Here is a 22,996-nt window from a genome sequence, read left to right on the forward strand (position 1 = left end):
TGAGGTTGAAAGGTTCCCGAAATCTAATGAAAATACTATAGCGCTTGCTTAGAGAAAGAGAGAGAGAAGCATATAGCTTACCAAGCTATATGCTACCCTCTCTCCAAGGGCCCACATGTCCTACTATCGAAGGAGAGCGAGAGAGAGAGAGAGGGAGCAAGCATCCTCACTATACAGCTTATGCGTCTAGCAAGCTAGAGACGCTACCCCCTCTCCAAGGGCTATACGGCGCACGCTCCTAGCAAGCAGCAAGAGACGTTACCTCCTCTCCAAGGGCTATACTATGCACGCTCCTAGCAAGCAGCTAGAGACGCTACCCCCTCTCCGTGAGCCTAGACTCAGCCAGCATAAGCTTACTAACGAAGCACCCTACTATCGGAGGAGAGTGAGAGAGAGAGAGACACTTTTTTATTATATAATTTATTAATTTTTTTATTTATTTATATAATTATTAAATATAATATTACAATTATTTATTTACATGATGTTTTTTTTTAATTTTTTTTTTACCGTATGGTTTGGAAGGTTGTGTTGGCCTTCGAACCATTCCGGGATACATTATATTTACAGTTTCTATTTTTTTCATTTTTATTTTACGCTTGTTGGTGGCGGTGGTAGTGGTGGTGGTGGTGACGGTGACAGCAGTGGTGGTGATGGTGAAGGCATTGGTGGTAGTGGTGGCGGTAGTAGTGGTGGTGGTGATGTTAGCGGCAGTAGACTTTACCCTTGTAAGGGTATTTTCAATACTACATAAGGACTCTCGAGCAACATAGTTTATCTGAAAAAAAAATAATAATTTTTAAAATGTTAATGTTATAATTAATGATATAATTAATAAAAAAAATTATACCTTAAAAAATTTTTTTTTGGGGAGTAACGACGCAAAGGGATTTCTTCTTTTCCTCGCTGTTTCCACCATCACCTTGTCGGTTGCAGACTTTTCGGCGACAGCCTTTTCGATTGCAGCCCTTTTAGCTGCAGCTTTTTCGGCTGCAGCCCTTTCGACTGCAGCTTTTTTGGCTGCAGCTTTCTTGACTGCAGCCCTTTCAGCTGCAGCTTTTTCGGCTGCAGCCCTTTCGACTGCAGCTTTTTCGGCTGCAGCCCTTTCGACTGCAGCCCTTTGAAGAGCGGCTCTTTGGGCATCAGCCCGCTGTCTTGCCGAGCGCTCAGAAAACTCCAATATCTGCTGCAACTAAAAACAAACAAATATTTATATATTTATATATTTATAGGAAGCAAATTATAAAAAGTAAAATTTCTTACCTCGATCACTCCCTGCAGCAGCTGGCCAATCCTCAGTTTTTGAGCAGGATCAACCATGATTGAATGAAGCTAAAAAATACAATATATAAGACTATAATAATTAAAAATAAATATATAAATAAATTACTTACGACTAATAAAATTGCTAATAATAGATGATAAAATGTTGCTGTCGGAATGCCCGCCAGCAGGTTTGGAGGAGTCTAAAAAAAGATATATAAACTAAATTATAATATTAATATAAAGATTGCTTTTTTTTTTACTTACATTCGCCATGAATACGATCATAGCATTTAATGTTCGAATAATTTCCAATGAATTCATGATGCACTTTTTTAATCACTTAACTTTACTCACTTTTTAAGAAGTCTTCTCTTGGAGACCTAGTCTACTAATGAAAGATTTTCTGAAAATGAAGACGTTTTTATTTCGTTCCTCCCAAAAGTTTCCTACTCTCGAAGCTCTATTCAAAAATAGTGAAAGTATTGTTTTTAAACGGAAGAGGTAATAAATTTAGTTTTAGTTGCTCAGTATGCGATTCGTAATTAAGATACAAGATAACTTCAAAAGAAAAAAAGGTACAAGGGCATGTTGGAGGATGTTAACGCAACTAAACAAGGCTAACTCAAAAACCTTATCTCTAAGGCAAAAAAAAGCAATAAAATGACTAACAGACGTCATTAACATTACTCTATCTGCAATCACCTGCTGCGTACATACTTTCGATCGCATCTTCATTGAAAAAGGAACATCGAATGCGTTTTAACCCTCAGCATGAGGTAAAGCGTTATTGGAGAAAGTGCAAGCTGGTGTGGGTGATCGAAAGTTTCCTAAATTATATGTGTGGCCCTGAAAAAGGATAGTGCACGCTGCTAGAATGCATCTTCATTTAAAAAGGAACATCGGTTATGCTTTAGACTCTTAGCAACGACTTCTACAGCAACCTACCTTAACAACCTCAGTAGGTGGGTGGGAGAGTGGGTGAATGGGGGGGGCGGCACTGTCGAAGGGCCCAATGGCTTCTGTCTCAGGACATACGCATATACCTTATGCATTGGCGGCGCATCTTCAATGCATAAGCTACATCGATTACCTTTTAGGTACTCAGAGGGAGGTGTCAAAGGTACATCAAATGCCTTTTAGACACTCTGTCGAAGGGGCCCCATAGCGCCCTACTATCGAAGGAGAGCGAGAGAGAGGGATAGAGAGAGAGAGAGAGAGAGAGAGAGAGAGAAAACAGCATCCGCACTATACGGCGTAAGCGCATAGCAAGCTAGAGACGCTACCCCCTCTCCGAGGGTCCACACTCAGCCAGCATAAGCATATAGTTTACCAAACACCCTACCGACTTCTACAGCATCCTACCTTAACAACCTCTGTGGGTGGGTGGGTGGGTGGGTGAAGCGCCCTACTATCGAAGGAGAGGGAGGGGGGGAGACTGGCCCCCTCGAAGGGACCCACTGGCACGCGGGAGGTGTCGAACGAACATCAAATGCAACACTCAGCATGGGGTCTCACCTTATCGCGATTAAAAGGTGTCACTATCGCGACACCTTCATCGGGCGGCCTCTTTGTGTCCCAGAACATACACATATCCCTTATACATTGGCGGCGCGGGCGAGGTGTCAAACCAACATCAAATGCCCCTTAACACTCAGCATGGGGCCCACTGGCACGCGGAAGGTGTCAAAGGTACATCAAATGCCTTTTAGACACTCGCCATGGGGTCTGACCATAAATTAAAAGGTTTCACTACCTTCACACCTTCATCAGGCGGCTCCTTTATGTCCCAGAACATACACGTATCCTTATACATTGGCGGCATCCTTTGTCGGCTCCTTTGTGTCCCAGAACATACATTGCTTATCGACTGGAGTCTACCACACCCCAAGAGCTCAACTCGAGCCCAGAAAAGCCAAAATCCGGGAGTCACTTGAGGGGAAATCTCTTGGGATTGTGGTACCGCGCGCCCTCTTAGAGGACGGGAGACCGCTCCGGGAGCTAGTTGCAGAGGACCAATGGTCCCGGCAATCCGAATTTATTTCGGGTAGATAAAAAATTACTCCCTATCGACTAGCAATCGGTAGGTGCCACTATTGTGGGTAAAGAGTCGTGGCCGTGGTCATAGCAGCCACCCAAAGTTCTTTGCCTCGAGCTCCGGGAGTAAGGCTCGACACCTTTGTGTGAGAAAACACAATTTGAACGCTAATTTCAAACGCTAAAACACCTGATTTGAGCCTGGATCTCGGAAATTGATTCGAATGAGTGGCATGACTGGCACGAATATTTAAAACTGCCTGGGGAGTCGCCTTCTCGGCTAGGCGAGACCCCGCCCCTGACTCAAATCAGAAAATTAATCGAAATAGCAGAGATCAATATCAGCTAGTCACAAAAGCCTTCCATAGAAAGCGAAATCCGAGACTCGGGCAAAAATCAGGACACAACATGTGGATGACCGAAACGGAATGGGAAGACGTGCCTCGGTACGTCGAAGCGATGGACCTGTAAGTCGTGGGAGAAATCCCTTAATACAGGAACGCAGAGTGGGATGACCTTCGAACGCGAGCCCAGAAGAGGAGGCTTAGCTGGTTGATCGTCTTAGGAATTTCCTCTGGCTGTCCTGGCTGAGTCTCTCTTCTGACATCCCAATTTGGGTTGGCCTCTGCGGGATAGTGGTACCAGGTCAAGCAAATTTCGCGTCAAATCTCGTCCCAAAGAATAAATCAGCGAGGAAATAGCAGCTCACCGTAGCATACAAAATGGCCACACGCGCGCACACGCCTGCGTCACCTCGCCGGTCGCCCACGTGAACCGGTGCCGGCCTCGCTGCACTCTCGGTAAACTCGGACACAAAGAAAGAAAATGTCACCACTTCGCGCACCGCGCACGTATCCTTGAATATCTTCGGCGAGGGCGCGGGAACTAAGTCACTCGAAAAAACAGGCGAAAACTAACAACCACGGTGTGCGCGCGGTGGTCTGCTCAGCTATTCAAAACCTACTGCTGCCGATCTCTTCTTGTCTCCGCCAGCGAGATGCGCGCGTAGGTCTGCCGGCGACTCGCTGGCTCTCTCCTATCATCCGTCTCTCTCTCTCTCTCTCTCTCACTGCTATCTTCTCGCCGGCTCCCTCTAATCACCGTCGCCGCCGTCGCACCTCGAGAAAGGGAGCAAGGAAGACAGTCGATTAGAGTGTGCTCAACTAGCGCACACTCTTAGCTCGGCAAGGCGCATGGGGATCGGTGAGAGCCTGGCGGAGAGCAACGGCCGAGCCGTGATTCTCCGTTACAGTTTAAATATGATACTTTTTTTTTATAATTTACAATCTGTCTCATATAATGAGACAATAAGTAAACGTTTTTACTACTCGGCATATACAATATAAATAACAGAACACTCCAGTGAGTATGCTGTTTTTGTTTACAGTTTCTGCTTAAACTTAATCTACTTCGTCGTTCATCAGTTTATCTTTCTTAAGTCTAGTAATGGTAATCTCTTCCGAGAGCAGTTTGTTAATAAGTTTGTTTGAGTGATTTTGTAGTCTGGTGTGGTATTTTTTGTAGAAATTGGTTATTTCTTCCTTTACTGTTGTAATCTGTAAATCTTTTTGAATGATCTCGTTTGCCATGAACCAAGGCGCGTTTGTTATGCTGCGTAGGACTTTCGATTGAAACCTTTCCAGTATTTCGATGTTCGAATTTGAAACGGCTCCCCATAGTTGGATGCCATAGATCCAGACTGACTTGAGTACTGCTTTGTATAACAAAAGTTTGTTTTCGATTGTTAGCTCGGATTTTGCTCCAATGAGCCAGTACATTTTACTCCATTTCGATCCTAGTTTTCTTTTTGTGAATATATGTTGTTTCCGTATCAACTTTCTATCCAAGTGAATACCTAAGTATTTGACATGGTCTTTTTGCGGAATGTATTTGTCATTTAGTGTAATAGATGGGCACGTATTTTTACAAAGAGTGAATGTGGTGTGAACTGATTTATTTTCGTTAACTATTATTCTCCACGAGTTAAGCCAATTTTGAAGGTGATTATCTATGTAATTTTGAATTGTTTTGCATGCTGTTGTTGCCTCTGGTTGTACAGATAGAATTGCTGTGTCATCTGCATATGTTGTTGTCACGATGTTATTTGATATTGGTAGGTCTGAGGTGTACAACAAATATAGCGTTGGGACAAGAACATTGCTCTGTGGTATTCCTGCCTTTATTAGATAGCTTTCCGACTTACACTTATTTATTTTGACTTGAAAAGTTCTATTTTGTAGGTATGACTGAAGTAGCTCGTAGTGGCGCACAGGGAGAAAACTCTTGAGCTTGGATAACAGTCCTTCGTGCCATAGTCCGTCGAATGCTTGTGCGACATCCAGAAATAATCCAGTGCAATACTTCCTGTCCTCTATCGCCTTCCTAGCCACAGTCACTATTCGGTTAACCTGCTCAATCGTGGAGGGATTATTCCTGAATCCGAATTGATGCTCGTGGATAAGATTCCTGTTTGTTATTGTTGGGGTGATTCTAGCTATTATTAGTTTCTCAAAAATTTTTGATAGTGAAGATAGAAGGCTGATCGGTCTATACGACGTTACCAGATTTGGTTGTTTTCCAGGTTTAGGTATTAATATAATCTCAGCTACTTTCCACTGAGAAGGAAAATAGCAGAGACGCAAGCATGCATTAAAAACAATCGTTATGTATCTTATCGCATTTTTGGGTAGCATTTTAATCATTTTTCCTGTAATATTATCAAATCCGGGAGCTTTTCTGTTTTGAATATTATTAATAATGAGTAATACTTCCTTCATTTTTATCGATTTGATCGGAGTGCTATCTTGTGCATCAGATTCTTGTAGTAAAATTTCTTTTTCCCGTTCGGTAATTATTTTTTGGTGTGGCTGGAATACAGTGCTAAGGCGATTTGCAAAGGTTTCAACGTTTTCCATTACTAGATTAATTAATTAAGATTAATAAATTATAAAGTTGTCATTATTATTTACAAAATTAACGCTTTCGATCTATATGCAACTATATGTTTATATAAATTATTAATTTTTTAATTTAATTAAATAATTAATTATTCACTTATTGATAACAGTAATAATTAAACTGTTATCATTGAAACCAATTCTTACTCATATTTCTAAGATATTCATCATAAATTTAGAGTTTACGCATTATTCTGATAATTAATATTTACAATGTAATTAACAAATTAACTTTGTATATTAAAATTCAATATAATTTAATAATTAAACGCAATGAAAATTATTATAATCTAAATCTATGTCCTAAAATCTATGTAAAAAATGCTTTGTTTCATCAAAATTACTTTTAATTAACATATTTTATTAAAATAATAAAAACTATTATATCTATATCTATAAGTATGTAATGTCATGCTCCTTATATGGTCATGAAATTTTACTCTGGTACTAAGACAATCAAATAATATATGAGGTGACGCCGCTAATTGATGTAAACAGATTGATGAGTTTAGCGGGTTGCAGTGATTTAGTGAAATACGAAAATAGCTCATAGATAGGACTGTTACAGTTGTGTGATAATTAATGCTGGTTCCTCTTCTTTCAGCTCAAGAAGTCATGGATAAACAACGTCAATAAAGAGACACTAATAAACCGCCTTGCTCAAGTCAAAGATGATACATTTGTAAATATCAACAAACTACGAACGCGAATCTGTGATTTTATAAGAGACAATCCTGAGTACCCGGTAATTATCCAGTGGAAAACCTCATCCAGACGCGCTTCCTCCTCTCCAATACCATCAACCATGGTTCTTTCGCAGGAACTACTCCACCAACTGAACACCAGCATCAAACCGATCGAAACCATAAGGAAATTCGTTGGAAAAGACTTATACTCTTTCATCAACCACATGAAAATCCCGAAAATGCTCGACAAGGAACTTCTTAAATGGAACAGAAATAACCATCAAACTTGGTCTCCGTGGTCCGACTTCATTTCCAGCTTAAAAGCCAGCGTCATACCATCCGATGCGGAAGTTGAGCTAGAACCCGAGATCTACTGCCGCACGCAGAAACAAACGGAAAGGATCCGTTCCTTCACAATACACATGCAAATGTTAATGCGATATCGAGGAGGTTTCATCGAAAAACAATGATTAAATCGAATATACCAAAACATCCGGTCGGAATACCGCCTACACTGTACCCGAGAAGTCATAGATTCCATTAACGATCTAGTAAGGAGAGGCGAAAGATTCGAAGTCCTGCAACAGCAAATCACGCCCAAGTAAACGTCACTCTTAGCTGCCACTGGTCTATACTTTCAACTAAAATGTAGCTAGAAATGCAAAGCAGAAAGACACAGCCGCCGGAACTGCCATATATCAGGCAAATTATTCTGTTTATAATGTGGGCAGGACGGTACTCTGATCAAGAAATGCAACTGTTCCCGGCTGGGAAACGACTCGCGGGACGAACCTAACCAAGCCATCGTCCGTTCAACTTCATCGACCAGATCACCGTTCCCATCCGTATCAACGAACACGCCATAGCGGCCCTCATAGACATAGGCGCACAAAAATCTTTCTCAGCAAATAGACGATCACACTAAGCTTTAACAACGCCTAGCAATCTATACCAGTATACCTTTCAGTAACAATGGTGGACGGAAATAGCAAGCTCATCAACCAAAGCGCGGAGGGCACATACCGCCCTGCCCGCTTTGGTTAGGTTTTAAACAAAAAGATATCCCACTTATTTCACGTAATAGACTCTCCACTCCACCAAGCCATACTAGGCAGGAACCTATTACGAAAATTAGACTTCAAATCACTATTCTTAACACTTCCTTACTACCAATCCTAAATACTTCGAAAAATCACATGCACGAATGTCTGCTTAGCTCAGATCCCACACCGGGACTCAAGACCATTAACCAGAACCAAAACCGAGAACTCGTCACTTTCTCGAAAGAGAACTTTCACGCTTCGACACCACCAGCGGACCAACACCATTACTTAAGCACTACATCAACGAACTTCACCCCAACGAAGCAACGATACCGGCCATGCAACCCAGCCATGCAACGCAACATTGACGAAGAAATATCAGTAATGCAGGCAGGTAATATCATCGAGGACTCCACTAGCCCGTGGAGTTCCACAGTAATCATCGTCAAACAAAAAGGATGAAAAGCCACGCTTCTTCATAGACTTCAGGCAACTAAACAAGCAGAGTGAAAGGGACGCATACCCACTACCGCAAATAAACGCCACTCTGGACAAACTTCGAGGAGCAAAATACCTGTCAATAATCGACCTAAAAAACGGGTACTGGCAGGTGGAACTCACCGAAGAAAGTAAACCACTGACCACCAATTCACTCACCTACTTAGGCCAGCTAACCGACGAGAAAGGCATAGACATCGATCCATGCAAGTACAATCCATCATGGACCTACTCACCCTGCAATAGTCAAACAACTAAGGAGATTCCTAGAGACAGTATCTGTTACAGACGGTTCATTCCAAACACCGTCTATCTCATCGATCCGCTCAACCGTCTGCTACAAAAGAAAACCCACTGAAATTGGACCAAACATCATAAAAACGCTTTCAACAAATTAAATGAACAACTCATCTCAACTTCAATACTGGCAAGTCCCGACTTCACCAAGTCCGTCACACTACACAAGGACGTCAGCATTACCGGCCTAGGAACATGCGTTACCTAAACAATCGAGGGAAAGGAACGCGTAATAGTCTACGTCAGTCGAAAGCTATCAAAAGCAGAAAAAAACTACTCAGTAACTGAACTCGAATATCTGGCCGTCATATACAGCACTAGAAAACACCCAGGTTACCTCGAAGTATTCTAATTCACAATGCAACAAACTCTGTGATGTCGTAAAAGCCAACCCAAAAAAGTTTCCAGACTGCCTTACCCGCAATCATTAACTCTACCGCTACATATTGACTAGACTAGATTTTAAAGACACCGCAGACGGAAAAAACTGGAAAATATGCATACCAATACACGACTGGAACAAAATACTCTTCAATAATCAGGATTCCTCGACAGCAAGCTGCCTGGGCGTGGTAAAAACTATCGTCAGATTAGCCAAAAAATAGTATTAGTCAGGGATGCGTCAAGGAGCAGCCAACTACAAACGAAACTACTCCAGCTGCCAAAATTACAAATCCTGCCAGAAACGCACTCCAGAACTCATGCATACCAACGTAGCATCTTGGCCACAGCAAATCTTAAATATGAATTTACTTGAACCGCTATCTCGCTCTCCAAATTAAAAGACAATACTCCTAGTCACGCAAGATAAATCCACCAAGTGGGCGGAGGCCACACCCTACCGCAAAACATCAGCCAAAGCAGTCACCAAAACCTTAAGAAGTAACATACACCGTTTCCGCAAACCTGACCCAATCGTCAGATACAACGGTCGGCAGTTGATAAGCGGAGAATTCACTGAATTCTTAGAAAGATCAACCACAGATGAATACCGCCATACGTACCACAGTGCAACACTGTAGAACACAGTGTAACAACGTACTCAAGACTATGATAGCCCAATTCAGCAAACAAAACAACAAAACTAGGACACACACATTCTGGAGTTACTATTCGCATACAACACCGCATTCATTCCAATCCACAGGATATACTCCGGCATATTTTATGTTTGACCGCGAACTCGAGCCGCCAGGAAGCCATCTGCATTCACCAGCCATCTAACAGCAGCAACAACCCACTCGCCTATAGCACCTTGATAAAGCACGAGAGCTTGTTAAAACAAACTCTGCCAATTTTGAATATGAAAAGCTTTTCATAAACAATCGCATTATTACAACTTACGCCGGAGACAGTAGTCACCAAAGATAGGTACACGTGTCCTCAGAAGAACGCACATTCTTTCCAATAAAGCAAAAACTGTGAACGCCAAACTAGAAATACGAAGGCCCGTTCACTATCATCAAACAAAATTTCCTAGTCATCTTCAACCTAAGGAGAACGAATAATGAATTAGTCGGTTACGTACACATCAGCGACCTAAGGGAATAATAGTCCCCTTAAATACACTAATATAAGTGGAGCCATCATCCGAGGAAGTCGCATGCTCTCGTAAACCCAGCTCTCCAGGAATGGTGATACCGCAACAAAAACCGTTTGGCACCACGAGATCTATCGCCAACCGGATCCCAGCCAGCCAGGCGCCACTTGGACACCGACCAATCTCCATCATTGGTGCATTAGCCTTTCCAACCTCCAAGCCCCGCAAACACCCCGGCAAGAACCACCAACCGGAGCAGAACCCAGGCTATTTTATCGAGGGATGGAATCCGTGCCAGGGGTGCCCTGTCATGATGGTACAGTTACCGGAGGGAGAAGAAGTATCCCAGTATCCCAGTATCACTCAACGGGGGCCAATGGATCCAATGGTACACCATTGACAGCTCTAAAAACAAAGGAATGTTACTTTTCTAAAAGATCCGTCAACTCACATAGTTGGGACCATGGCAAAACGCGTAAGTGCCATTATTTTTTCTAATAAACCACAGTTGTTCCCGAAGAAGAGGAAATGTTTAACGTTGCCGTTACTCCCACTAGTTCCACGAGCGACTACCTGGCGGCCACGCATGCCCGCATTCAGGACAGTCATCCATTCCACTGTTACGTCTCGTGCATCAACTACGAATAGCTAATGAATGAGACGTTCCAATATGTTGACTAGTGGTTGGATATGTCTCACTTATAATAAATGTATGTGGAAATGTATGTCTGATAATTGTACTACCTTGATAATCGTAGCTTTTAATTGTTGATAAAATGTCTCAGGCTCTAACTGCTTGTTGAATTGTATGAGTGTAGCAGGCTTTAACTGCTTGTTGAATTGTATGAGTGTAGCAGGCTCTAACTGCTTGTTGAATTGAATAGGATAGGTTGTTGAATAACACTTGCACGATATTACTTTGTAACAGTCGCGAGTTTATTAAGTAAAATGATCACCAATTGTCGGACCGGTGTGTACGGAGTTGAGTCTTACAGGTACTTATTGACTGACAGACGGACTACTGATCAACTGCTGAGAGTGATTTGTTCATTCCTTTTTATATCTTTTATAGCTCTTTTCAGGTCAGTATTTCGATATGGTGTGACATTTTGTTTTTGCTGAATATAAATTTTGCGTTTGGTGACTTTATTTAGGCGTGTCATTTATATCTGACGTGCGAGTATTTTAACAGTTTTGAATTTCATGAATGTGCATTTGTTACAAAAAAGGATGCGTCGTAAGCCGTAACACTTATTTCGGAGTGTCATTCACCTTGCGTTTCGTCAGCTGACGTGCGAGTAGGTTAGCAGCTTTGAATTTCACGAATGTGCATTTGTTACAAAAAGGATACGTCTTACGACGCATCCCACACCCCAGGGCCTAAGATATTGCAATGTTTGCAAAAAAGAAAAAAAAATGTATTCTGAAATTCAAAGCTACTAGCGGTTTATACAGAAATTTTGCGATGTGTGCACTTTAATTAGTATATAAGGAGCGTGGTTGCTCGACTTTGTACAGTTCATTTTTGACTTGTAATTTATAATGTTTGGATTTCCAAGGAAGCGTCATTTGATGGTCTGCGTAAGTATTTTACAAATTGGTTGTGGTTCTTGTTACTTAGTTTCTATTTTTTTTTTCTTATTCGTTGTTATTATTATCATTATATATTTTCCTTTGTCTAGTTTGCGGATTGGCAGCATTCCCGTGCGGTAAAGAAAGCCAGACGGGAGGGCTTGCCTTTACCAGTCACGCCTAAGCCCGGGACCTGAAAATATGTGAGAATAGATGTAAGTGTTTTACAATGTATATTTGTATATTGGTGTATTGATATATCTGATTAATTTGTTTCTTGTTTGCTTGTTAGTTTCAGAGATGGAAATTAGTGCGTACTCTGAGGCATTGCGATCGAGTGACGCAGACGGCCTTCTTCTTGGGGGAGTACGGTCCAAACGAAGATACTTGGAATCTTCGTAAATTATTTTTTTATGATTTGTTAGTGTATTGTAACGGTTTTCGTCGAGTCTGTGTGGAGGTTTTTAGTGAGTTTTACAATGTAATCATAGGTCCAAGTGTAGATCATCGATATAATTGTAATTGTATATAAGTGTAATTATATTTGTAAACATAATTGTAATTTTGTAAAAATATATTTTTCTTTGGTTTTTTAGATAAGGAATTTGTTTTTAATTTAGATTCCTAAAGCGAATATCTCGCTTCCCTCCCCGCTTAAAATGTGGCCATGACGTAAAGCATTTGGGGTACTGAACGACATGACAATTAGACTTTTGTTGAAAATAGCTCGTGTTTGTATTTGACTAGTGTTGATTCGAGAGGTAAGCTTTGTTGAGGAACAGGACAGTGGGTATCAGGGTAAATTTGTATCCTGACGTCTGTGTCATTCGGGTTTGTGTGTATTGTGTCCAATTGAATTTCTGCGTTTTGTTTGTTATTTGTTGTCATACTCTACCAACCATAAACCATGTACAGCGTATATCCTGTGATGATGGTGTCAATCGTCAATTTTATTATTTGTAGTAATATTAGTATCATTATGATTACTGACGAGATTGATCCGCACGTGATTAGTTTGTTGAACATGTGATTCCACGTGCTTTCAGCCAGTTTTGTAAGTGTATTTTCTGTGAAAATGTTATTTGTTGTTCCTTCTCCTGATATCTCTTTAGCTATAATATTTAACAGAGATGCTTTTTCCATGGGAACATTATTTGTTGTTGTAGTTGGTCCAATTCTTGTTGTGTGTATATGCCGCTAGTTGCTAATGAATCTATGGATTCAAATTTCCATTTTATGTTTGTGTTAGGTTTGAGTGCTTGTGGTGGTATTGTTTCCATTGGTTTGGGTGTTAGTTTTATCCATTTGCTGTTTACTTTGTAGTATGTAGGTATTATGGAGTTGCAGTTCATTGGAGTACCTCTTCTTTTGAGGATATGTGTTTTTGGAGTAAGAAACCAGGTTTCATTGCCTGAAATTACTGGTAATTCATTGTAGCATTCGTTAAGGTGCTCTGCCTTCACTACAGTAGGGGTGCATTTTATGACATGAACTGCTTCTCCTGCGATCCTGGCAATGTATCCAGGTTTCTTCATGATGTTGTATGCGAATTCGTCAGGGGAGAGGGTTGCAAGGGATAGGGAGTTTTGTATTGTTTTCCTCTCTACTTCACACCTATCTGTAATGATTTTTCTGTAAAGGTCGTTCAGCTGTCTGCCCAAATGCTTTTCGACATATACAAATTTAGAATTTACGTATGTGAATAAATCTATGTTGACCTTGCTTTTGCTAGTAACAGTATCTTTATCGAATTTGTATTTGTTGAAGTTATTGTTTTCTTCCGCGATAAAGAGTTTTGGGTGTTCTGTTCTTATGAACTCTCTGTAGCATTTCAATATTTTATCTTTGGCTGTTAAAGCAAAGGTCGTGTCGCTAGTGTTTACCATGTATATTATGTCGTCATTGTGTGTGATAAAGTATTTTGTTACTGAACCTTTATATAAAATATCGTAAGTGTTAGTAAAACATTCTTCCTGAGGTAAAATGTCCCAAAATGTATAACCCCCGTCAGAGTCTACGCAAGTTGTGTCTGAAAATTTACATATCGTTCCTGAGTTTAAATGTAATTTGTCATTACTCAGACAAATTTTCGCATAGGCTTGTATTAATGTGATTTTAATTGTGCCTTGAACAAGTACCTTACTCCATGATCCGAACCTGTCTGCGTAGGCTACGCCGCTGCAGTTTTCTGCATCGTCAGCGAAGTCTATGCCCTTGATTGTTGTGGCGTTTATTTTTAAATCGGCAATCGTATGAAAATTGTCATACTTAAAAATTCTCGTTTCGTGGATAGTTTGGCATTGTTCATGGCTCAATTCATACAAGTATTCCTGTTCTCCGTTTTGTTCTGGTTCGAGGCGTCCGAATAATCCGCATTGGTATACTGTCCGATGGATTTCAATTTTGCATTGATGTACTGGAACATTTCTAAATTCTGCTGCTTGGATAAGTTCTACATTTACTATTGTTGAGTTTATGGTTTCGGTGTTAAAGTCGCATTCGTCAGCGTCCAGTAGGGAGAATGTTGTGATGTTTGTGTTTGTGGTGCCGCAGTGATATCCAATGTATGCATAAGTAATTTGAAAGAATGTAATGAATAACGTTATTTTTGAATACATGATTTGTTTGTCCTAAAACAGAGAAAGGTTTATCAGTTTATATACTCTTGTGTAATATTAATTTATTTGCATGAACTGTAATCGGTTTTCCACCCTTATTTATTGTTACGTTATATTTATCTGTGATGTTTAATATTTCAAAGGGACCCAGGTTGTGATTCTTTTCTAATTTTCCTGGTTTAGATTCTTGAATGAGCCACACTTGATCTCCTATTTTGAAATTACAAGGGTTTGTGTGGCGATCATAATATTTATTTGATTTTTCTTTTGCTGTTATGAGGTTTTCTCGCGCTAAGCATGCAATATCCTGCATGTTTTGTATAAGTGTTGATAGATAATTATTGAATATTGGCAATTGTTCTGAAGTTTTTAACGGTTCACTAGTGGGGGGTGAGAGAGGGTAAATAACGACGAAAGTAGGAGAGTTAAGGAGGGCGCTGTATCCTTCTAATTTACATACGGACCAATAATAAAATATTCGGAGGGCGCTACCGATATCCGAATTAGCATACCAACCAATAATAACATTTCTTCTCGGAAAGAGGAGAAGAAAAGCGATCTTTGACCGCGAGAAGCCGATTCTCGTCCATTTTGCCACTGGATATCTAGATAGAAGGTGCCTCTCTATCAGCTAATCTCGCTGCCGAATTATTAGCGCTAGACGCCTTTTCAGATATTTTGCCAATTTTGTTTGCCAATACCACAGGAAAGAAATTGTAAGTAGGCAAAGTGCCACTCATTTTTATCTAATCGCGGAGTGCGAGAATAAATCGTTCAGTGCCGTAGGTCGTCGCGACGCGTGGATCCGTTGACGCCGGTGCCTATCGGATCGTGCTGACCTGTCCGCCATTCCGTAGATATAAAGTGAGTGTTCGGTTTACGAAAGAAAATTGCGATTTAGGATTCGCGCTGACCTTTCGTTTACTAGTTATTGAGTGTTCGGTTTTACGAAAGAAAATTGCGATTTAGGATTCGCGCTGACTTTTCGTTTACTAGTTATTGAGTGTTCGGTTTTACGAAAGAAAATTGCGATTTAGGATTCGCGCTGACCTTTCGTTTACTAGTTATTGAGTGTTCGGTTTTACGAAAGAAAATTGCGATTTAGGATTCGCGCTGACCTTTCGTTAACTTTTATTGAGTGTTAGATGTTACGAATAAAAATTGCGAGTTAGGATTCGCGCTGATCTTTCGTTAGTTATTTATTACGAATGTAGGTTTAATCGAATAAAATTGTTTTGATTAGCTATTTGTGTTGACCTTTCCGCCATTTCGCAAACCGAATGTGAGCGTTAGGATTAACCCATGAAAATTGAGATCGAGGATATTCGCGCTGACCTTTCCGCCATTTTACAAACCGAGTGTGAGCGGTAAGATCAGACAAAGGAAATTCGCGACTGAGTTATTTGCACTGACCCTCTCTCCTTGTTAATCGAAAACCGACCGGAAAATCATTAACGTTCCAATTAAATTGTATCCTTACGGGTTTATAGTTATTCAGATTTTTACCGACCCTATTCACTCCGACCTCTTAATTGTAAATTATTAATATATCAATAAAGTGATTAATTATCTATATACATATAATTTACTTTGATATCCCTCCTCGACTGTATGTTAGTGATTTTCAGCCGCGAGCGGTCATAATCGGGTATCACTAATTCGCTATATTTTCGGGTCACTCGATAGGTAACATACGCGCGATTTCGAACGTATTCACGACCTGAATCAAGGAGCCATCACCTGAGCTGCCGGCATACCCTAGTCAAGGAGAAATAGAAGGAGAGTTGGACACCAAGGCCTGCAGTGAGGATACAACGCGTATCCCCGTTTGCCCACTCTGCGCAGTCGCCGTTAGGCAGACCGGGATACGCGACAACCCGACTGGCCTTACCCCCGACAATCGCCGTAATCAGCCGACGGTCTGGCGCCCTAAATAATCGGGGGTAGAGCCAAACAGGCCTTGTGGCGGAAGAACTTGGAGCGCGGTCAACACCCCCGAAATTCCCTGCCACATTCTTAATAATTTGAAGAGACTTTTGAGACTCTCCGTTATCCTCATAGCGGACTGTCTTGTGTCAAGACAGGCTATGAAGATATTTTTTGTTCCTGACCGTATTATTTCAATTTCTTGGGGCTGTAGATTTTTGTCTGGTTGTATCTGTTTGATTTTCATTAGACTTTCTGTTGCGTTATCTAATGATTGATGTTTGTAGTCGATAAAATGTATAATGTTGTCTTTTCTTGAATCAATGGGTTTTTTCGTAAATCGAATGTTATGTTGTTTCTGTATTTTTGCTTTATTATTTGTATTTTCGTCATTTTCCATATGTACTTGTGTTTGTGTAATATTTTTATTTCTATTTTCTATTTCTTTGTCTTGTTTTCTTATTATTTTGATTTGTTCCTCTTGTTTTTCTTGTTCATTTGTTACTATTTCTTTTGATTCTTGTTTTGCTTTTTGTGCTCTGGTAACTGCATTTATTTTTATATCTTCTATCGGATTTCGTGATAGTGCATCGGCATTTGTATTTATTTTGCCAGGTTTGTAGATAATATCATAATCATAATCTGCAAGTTTTAGTCTCCATTTTTGTACTCTTGAATTGTTATCTGCTGATTTGAAGGATAACAATGGTTTGTGATCACTAACGACGGTAAATTTGTTTCCATATATGTAATTTTTAAATGTTTTTATTGCGAATACTGTGCCAAGTGCTTCTTTTTCGTATGTATGGTATTTTTTTTCTGCTGATTTTAAGATTCTTGATGCGAATGCTATTGGTCTGTCATCACCGATCTCTCCTTGAGAGAGTACACAACCCAGCGCGTAGTTTGAAGCATCTGTTGTAATGATGAATGGTTTTTCCATATCTGGGTATTGAAGAACTGGAGTTGTGCGTAGGGCGTTTTTGAATTTTTCAAAAGCTTCTTGTCTTTCTTCAGTCCAAATAAATGGTTGTTCTTTTTGTAGTAAATCTATGATAGGTTTTGCTATTTATGAGAAGTGTCCAATAAAGCGTCTGTAATAGCTTGTTAGGCCTAAAAATTCTCTGATATTTTTGATAGTTTTCGGGATAGGAAATTTCTTTATTGCTTCTATTTTCTTTGGGTCTATTTTGATACTTCTTCACATATAATGTGGCCTAAGAATTCTACTTCCTTTTGGAAAAATTTGCATTTACAAATAGATATTTCTTCGTTTGTTCAGTGGGCAAGCGCTTATTGAGTGTCCTTTTTGGGTGCAGTATTTGCATATCAAATTGATTTTGTCTAATGAATTTTTACAATTATTAGAAAAGTGATCTGATCCTTTACAATAGACGCATGCTGCAGAATGGCAAAATAGCGCTTCATGTTGGGGGTCATGGCAAATTTGACATATCATGATTTTTTTTGGTAGTTCAGGTCTATTATAATAATCATTGTATTCGGCATATGTGTTATTAATTGTCACATTGTCTGTTGCTTTTCTAATATTTATGTCATTTTCAATTTCTATAAATTTTTTGGACATTTCTTGTAATGTTGTCTCGTTGCCCAGTTCGTATTTTATCTCCGTTCGCATTCCTTTTTTAAAACATTTTGCTGCGTCCGCATCTAATTCTTCGTAGAAATTCTTCCTGGCTATTTCATTTGTTTCTTGTATTCTGTATATTTCTTTTATTTCTAATACTAATTGACATAATCTATTTGTGTAATGAATAACTTATTCTGTATTTCCTTGTATTATTTTGCGTATCCTAGCACGCAGTTCGTGTATGTCTTCTTGAATTGGATATAGACTTCGTATTGCTGTAATTAATTCGTCTATTGTTTCTACACAGCTGTTTCCTAAAGCTTCTTCTGCTTCTCCCTTCATTCTCACTTTCAATAGTTCTACTACATTGTGTTCATCTTGGTCATCTACTAAATTTTTTACTCGTCGTAGTCTCCTGATGTACTTTGCGGGTGTCATATTTTTGCCATCGAAGTCCGGAACATAATTTACCAATTCCTTGAGTGATAATTTGTTTGGGTGTGAATTTGCCATATTTATTGGATTTGTTGCTGGGCTTGTGATACGTTGGTTTCCTTGAATTTGTCTTTGAATTTGCTGAGTGTTTCTTTCACTCTCCTTTTCGTTTATGTATTGTGTTTTGTTTATTTTTCTAGTGTCTTTTATTGAGTCTTCAATGTTCTGCTGTTGGTTAATAGGTTCGTCAGAGTTTTTTGATAATGCGTATTTTGTGTAGACAGATTCTTCGTTTGTGTTTATGCTGAATAATATATCTTTTGGTGTCTTTATCTTTGGTGTTTTTATTTTTGTCTCTCTTGAATGTCTTATTTCAGCCCATCCTAAAATTTTCCACTTTTTGGAAAGTGTAATCCTATTATTTTAGGCCTTATTTATTTGTTATCACATTTCATAGATTCTAAAATCCTTTCCGCTACACTAAGTTATTAGAGAAATGTGCAAAAATAATTATTCAAGAGTCTATATTATGCACTATTTGATAAGATTCGTAAAATTTTGTAAGTCGCCCCACAATGGCCGAAAGTGACTCGATTGGCTAACTTCATCGAGGGCCCCAGACCACTGCTCCTGAAATCAGCGATCATCGAAAAGGCGCGAAATTACTATGCACCGCACGACTACGCAGTGGGTGCGTGTCAGAGCGTCTTCACTGCTACCGGGCAGATTTATTCTTCTTAATTCTCCATTCCAATGCTCTTTGGTCCTGAATGGTTGCGATCGATCAGCTCGGTTAGCATCTCTCCGGGTCAGGGTATAATTGGATAACGGCACGCAAGCGGCTATCTCTCTAAAAGCGGAAATTTCTTGTAACCTCGGAACGCCTCAAATGAAAATTTCAATTTGCGAGGCAACGGTAAATTGATGTCAACAATTTTACAATTTACTTCTTTATTTCCAACAACAACAAAAAAATCGTCTAAACTCGAGTCGCTCAGAAAATAGTGGTTGATCAGCGCAATTTGGACAATATTATCCCATCCACGGCTGTGACAAATCCATACGTCCCAATGAAATGAATAACGTGACAAATATCATGAAGAACAACACTTGAATATTTTCATTGTCTTGATTTCTCATTCTCTTTTATCCCTTTCTAAGTCTGTCAGCATTAATTAATGTGAGGGGTTTACCCCTACTCTAACATTTAATCCGGATGGAAATTTAACTTTCCTCCTTATTGATCTATCAGTCCAATTAATGATTGACATTAGTGGTGTAATTAGTCAGAATTTCGAATCTGTTAGTTCAAATCGGTCGGTAATGTCCATTTAGCTTATGTCCATTTAGTCACTTTATCAAACGCATGTAGATTTATTAAAAACGCCTACATTTATTTTGGCAAGATTCGAGTTGTATTTTTCTTTCTTGCTGTATTTCGAGTCCTGTTATACATGTTAGTCTTTTATTTAAGTCATCTTTTTCATGTGAATTAGAATTCACAATAATTTTTATTTTTCGTTTGTCAGTAGGTGATATGTAGATCGATCATCGATATTTTCTTTTATTAAGTTGGTATATATGTCCCTCACATATGCTCCGCCAGTTTGTATGTTTACTTTTTTTTGCGAGGCAGAAACGTTAGACGTGTTTTTTGTGCTCGGCGATTTTCTGCTGTCGAAAACAATGGATCAAAGAGTTTGCATAAAATTTTTTGTAAAAAATGGAATTAAGTGCTCCAAAACACTTGAAATGGTGAGTCTACTTTAAGTCAAAAAAATGTTTATAAGTGGTATAAGCTCTTTCAAGATGGCCGAGAAGACACCGACGACGAACCTCACTCTTCAATAACTGATGAAAGTGTTGAAGAAGTGAAACAAATGGCGTTAAAAAATTGTCGAATCACTATTAGAGAAGTGGTTGAAGAAGTCGGCATCTCTGTTGGCTCGTAACATCCAATTTTTCCGAAGTTTTGGGTATGAAACGTGTAGCTGCAAAATTTATTCCGAAACTGCTTAATTTTGAACAAAAAGACAGTCGAAAGAGCATCGCTCCAGAGCTGTTAAACGACGACAATGATGATCCTGATATGCTCAAAAGAGTCATAACTGGTGACGAATTATGGGTTTATGGTTATGACGTCGAAACTAAAGTCCAATCGTTCCTATGGAAGACTCCAGAAGAGCCAAGACCGAAAAAAGCACGTCAAGTTTGATCAAATGTTAAGGTTTTCTTCACTCTTTTCTTTGATTATGGTGGTGTAGTACATCAAGAGTTCTTACTACAAGGTCGTACGATTAATAAAGAGTATAACCTTGAAGTTATGTACCATTTGCGAGAAGCAATACGAAAAAAATGTCCGGAATTGTAGGAAAATATTTCATGGATTTTACATCATGATAATACACCTGCTCACTCATCGTTGCTTGTGTCGAACTGTTTGGCCAAAAACAAAACCACAATTATGCGTCAGATACCATATTCATCGGATATGGCCCCCTGCAACTTTTTCCTGTTCCCAAAACTCAAGAAATCCATTAAAAGACGGAGATTTGGAATGATTGAGGAGATAAAGAAAAAATCTGGAAGAACTCATTGCTATACCAGAAAGTGCTTACCAGAAATGCTTCAAGTATTGTAAAAAACCTTGGTACAAATGTATTATATCTGAGGGGGATTATATTGAAGGAAGCAACATAAATATTGATGAATAAATAAATATTTTTTTATAAAATTAAATATTCACCTTACTTTTTGAACACACTTCGTACATCAGTTCGTATATGCATACAAATAATTGAAAAGGTGTCGGTTAGTTACGAGCAAGCACCTTTAGTCATTCTCTTTCTTCTCTTAGTCACTCTCTCTTTCTCTCTCTAGCTCTCGCGCCGTCTCCCTCTCTAGTCTATCTACTTGTTGTGGCTCGTCAAATGGCCGCCGCCGCTTGTCCATGTACATGTGCTCTTTTATCTTTTTCCTCACTCGTCAGTTGCTTTCGTTCGCCGGCTGTCGAACCGTGTAGCCGCGTTTGCAACGCCGTTTTCTGGGGCGTGGGTGTGCCGAATTGCAAACGAGATGTTTCATTAATTTTAGCAGCCACAATTAATTATTCGCGGAGTCAGGTAGCTCGAATGAACAGCACACACATTTGTTAGTGATGTGTTGGATTACAGATTGTTTGCAGAAACTTATGCAGATTGTTAATCACTCTGTTATTCTTTAATTTTTTGTTATTTCAGTATATAACATTGTGATTAAGTGTTTTTAGAAAGCTATTTATCCTTTGTGTACATATTTGTACAATAATCATACCTAAAATTTAAAAAATCACATACAGCATTATGTAGACAATTGTGCAAAAGCACATAGATTAAAGAAATTTACAACGCAAAAGTTATTTTTCCTAGTTCTATAAGACTGTCTAATTCTCCGTTATATTACTTCTTATCATATTACGCTTCAATTAATAACGCTTGATCTAAGTATTTTACCCTGGCAACAAAGATATTTACGTATAATCTATAGAGGACTATAACCTAAGAGGAGTATAACCTATATGGACAGATTAGACAAATGTCTCTAGTTTTGCACCGTTCACTCAATCGTTATTTTATCCTTTTCGAACGGAGTTGAGGACACTAGAAGTACTTCCATATCATAATTCGCGTCAATGTATTAAATATCATTACTGACGACAACTCTTTTTATATATTTTCAGAGCCTGGTTATTACGAAGATGGAAAATTTGGTATACGTCTTGAAAATATTGAGTTAGTTATTAATACAACAACTAAATATAATCAGTTGGATAGAAAATTTTTGACTTTTGAAACAGTAACATTGGTTCCTATTCAGAATAAAATGATAGAGATATCAATGTTAACAAATGAAGAAGTAATTCATTCTGTTTGAAATATAGAAAATAAAGAATCGTCTCTCAATTCTGATGTATTATCTTTTTGTTTCAGATCGAATTTTTGAACAGTTATCATAAAAGGTGCTACAAGATATTGTTTCCATATTTTCAAGAATCGCAGAATATTACAGCTTTACAATGGTTAGAAAAAGAAACGCAACCAATAATAAAAATAAAATCTTAATTGTAATTTATGTATAAAAATTTAATTCACTATCATTAACATTTATTATTAAAATAAAGCTATACTTATATCATTTATATATATTATCGTAAAGAAATCTAAAATGCTGAACTACTCGAAGTTATTTGTTTTTCCCTTTCTTAACTTACATTTTACCCTGATTAAGCAAAATATTTGAATTTTGTTAAAAGCTTTAAAGTTTGGCTTACTGATTATTGTTTTGATATATTTTTGCAAAACATAACAATTTTTATAATTTATTTAATTATATAGTGCAAATTAAAATGTATATAAGTACATTTCCCGTTACATGCATTTGCTTCCCTTAGGAAAAAATCTGGAAAGCATCAAAGTTTTACATCTTGGTGAAAAATTATCGCAACTTCAAAATTTCAACATGATCATCTTTTGTGAGTCCGAAGATTTCAAAAAA

General features: G+C 38.9%; 1 protein-coding gene across 3 annotated transcripts in view; it reads left to right on the top strand.

Annotated features, from left to right (window-relative positions):
• LOC131672727 (xaa-Pro aminopeptidase ApepP-like) overlaps positions 1 to 22,601 on the top strand; it is a 325,757-nt gene extending 303,156 nt beyond the window's left edge. For all 3 annotated transcript variants that reach the window (XM_058950152.1, XM_058950146.1, XM_058950161.1), the window contains 2 exons: positions 22,182 to 22,357; positions 22,432 to 22,601. In XM_058950152.1, coding sequence (XP_058806135.1) covers positions 22,182 to 22,357; positions 22,432 to 22,563 — 308 coding nt within the window. In that variant the 3' untranslated portion in view covers positions 22,564 to 22,601. The remainder of the gene's footprint in view (positions 1 to 22,181; positions 22,358 to 22,431) is intronic.
• Positions 22,602 to 22,996: the final 395 nt, after the last annotated feature.

Source organism: Phymastichus coffea, unplaced genomic scaffold (genome assembly GCF_024137745.1).
Source record: "Phymastichus coffea isolate CEN01 unplaced genomic scaffold, Cenicafe_Pcof_1.1 PCOF00012, whole genome shotgun sequence".
Classification (NCBI taxonomy): domain Eukaryota; kingdom Metazoa; phylum Arthropoda; class Insecta; order Hymenoptera; family Eulophidae; genus Phymastichus; species Phymastichus coffea.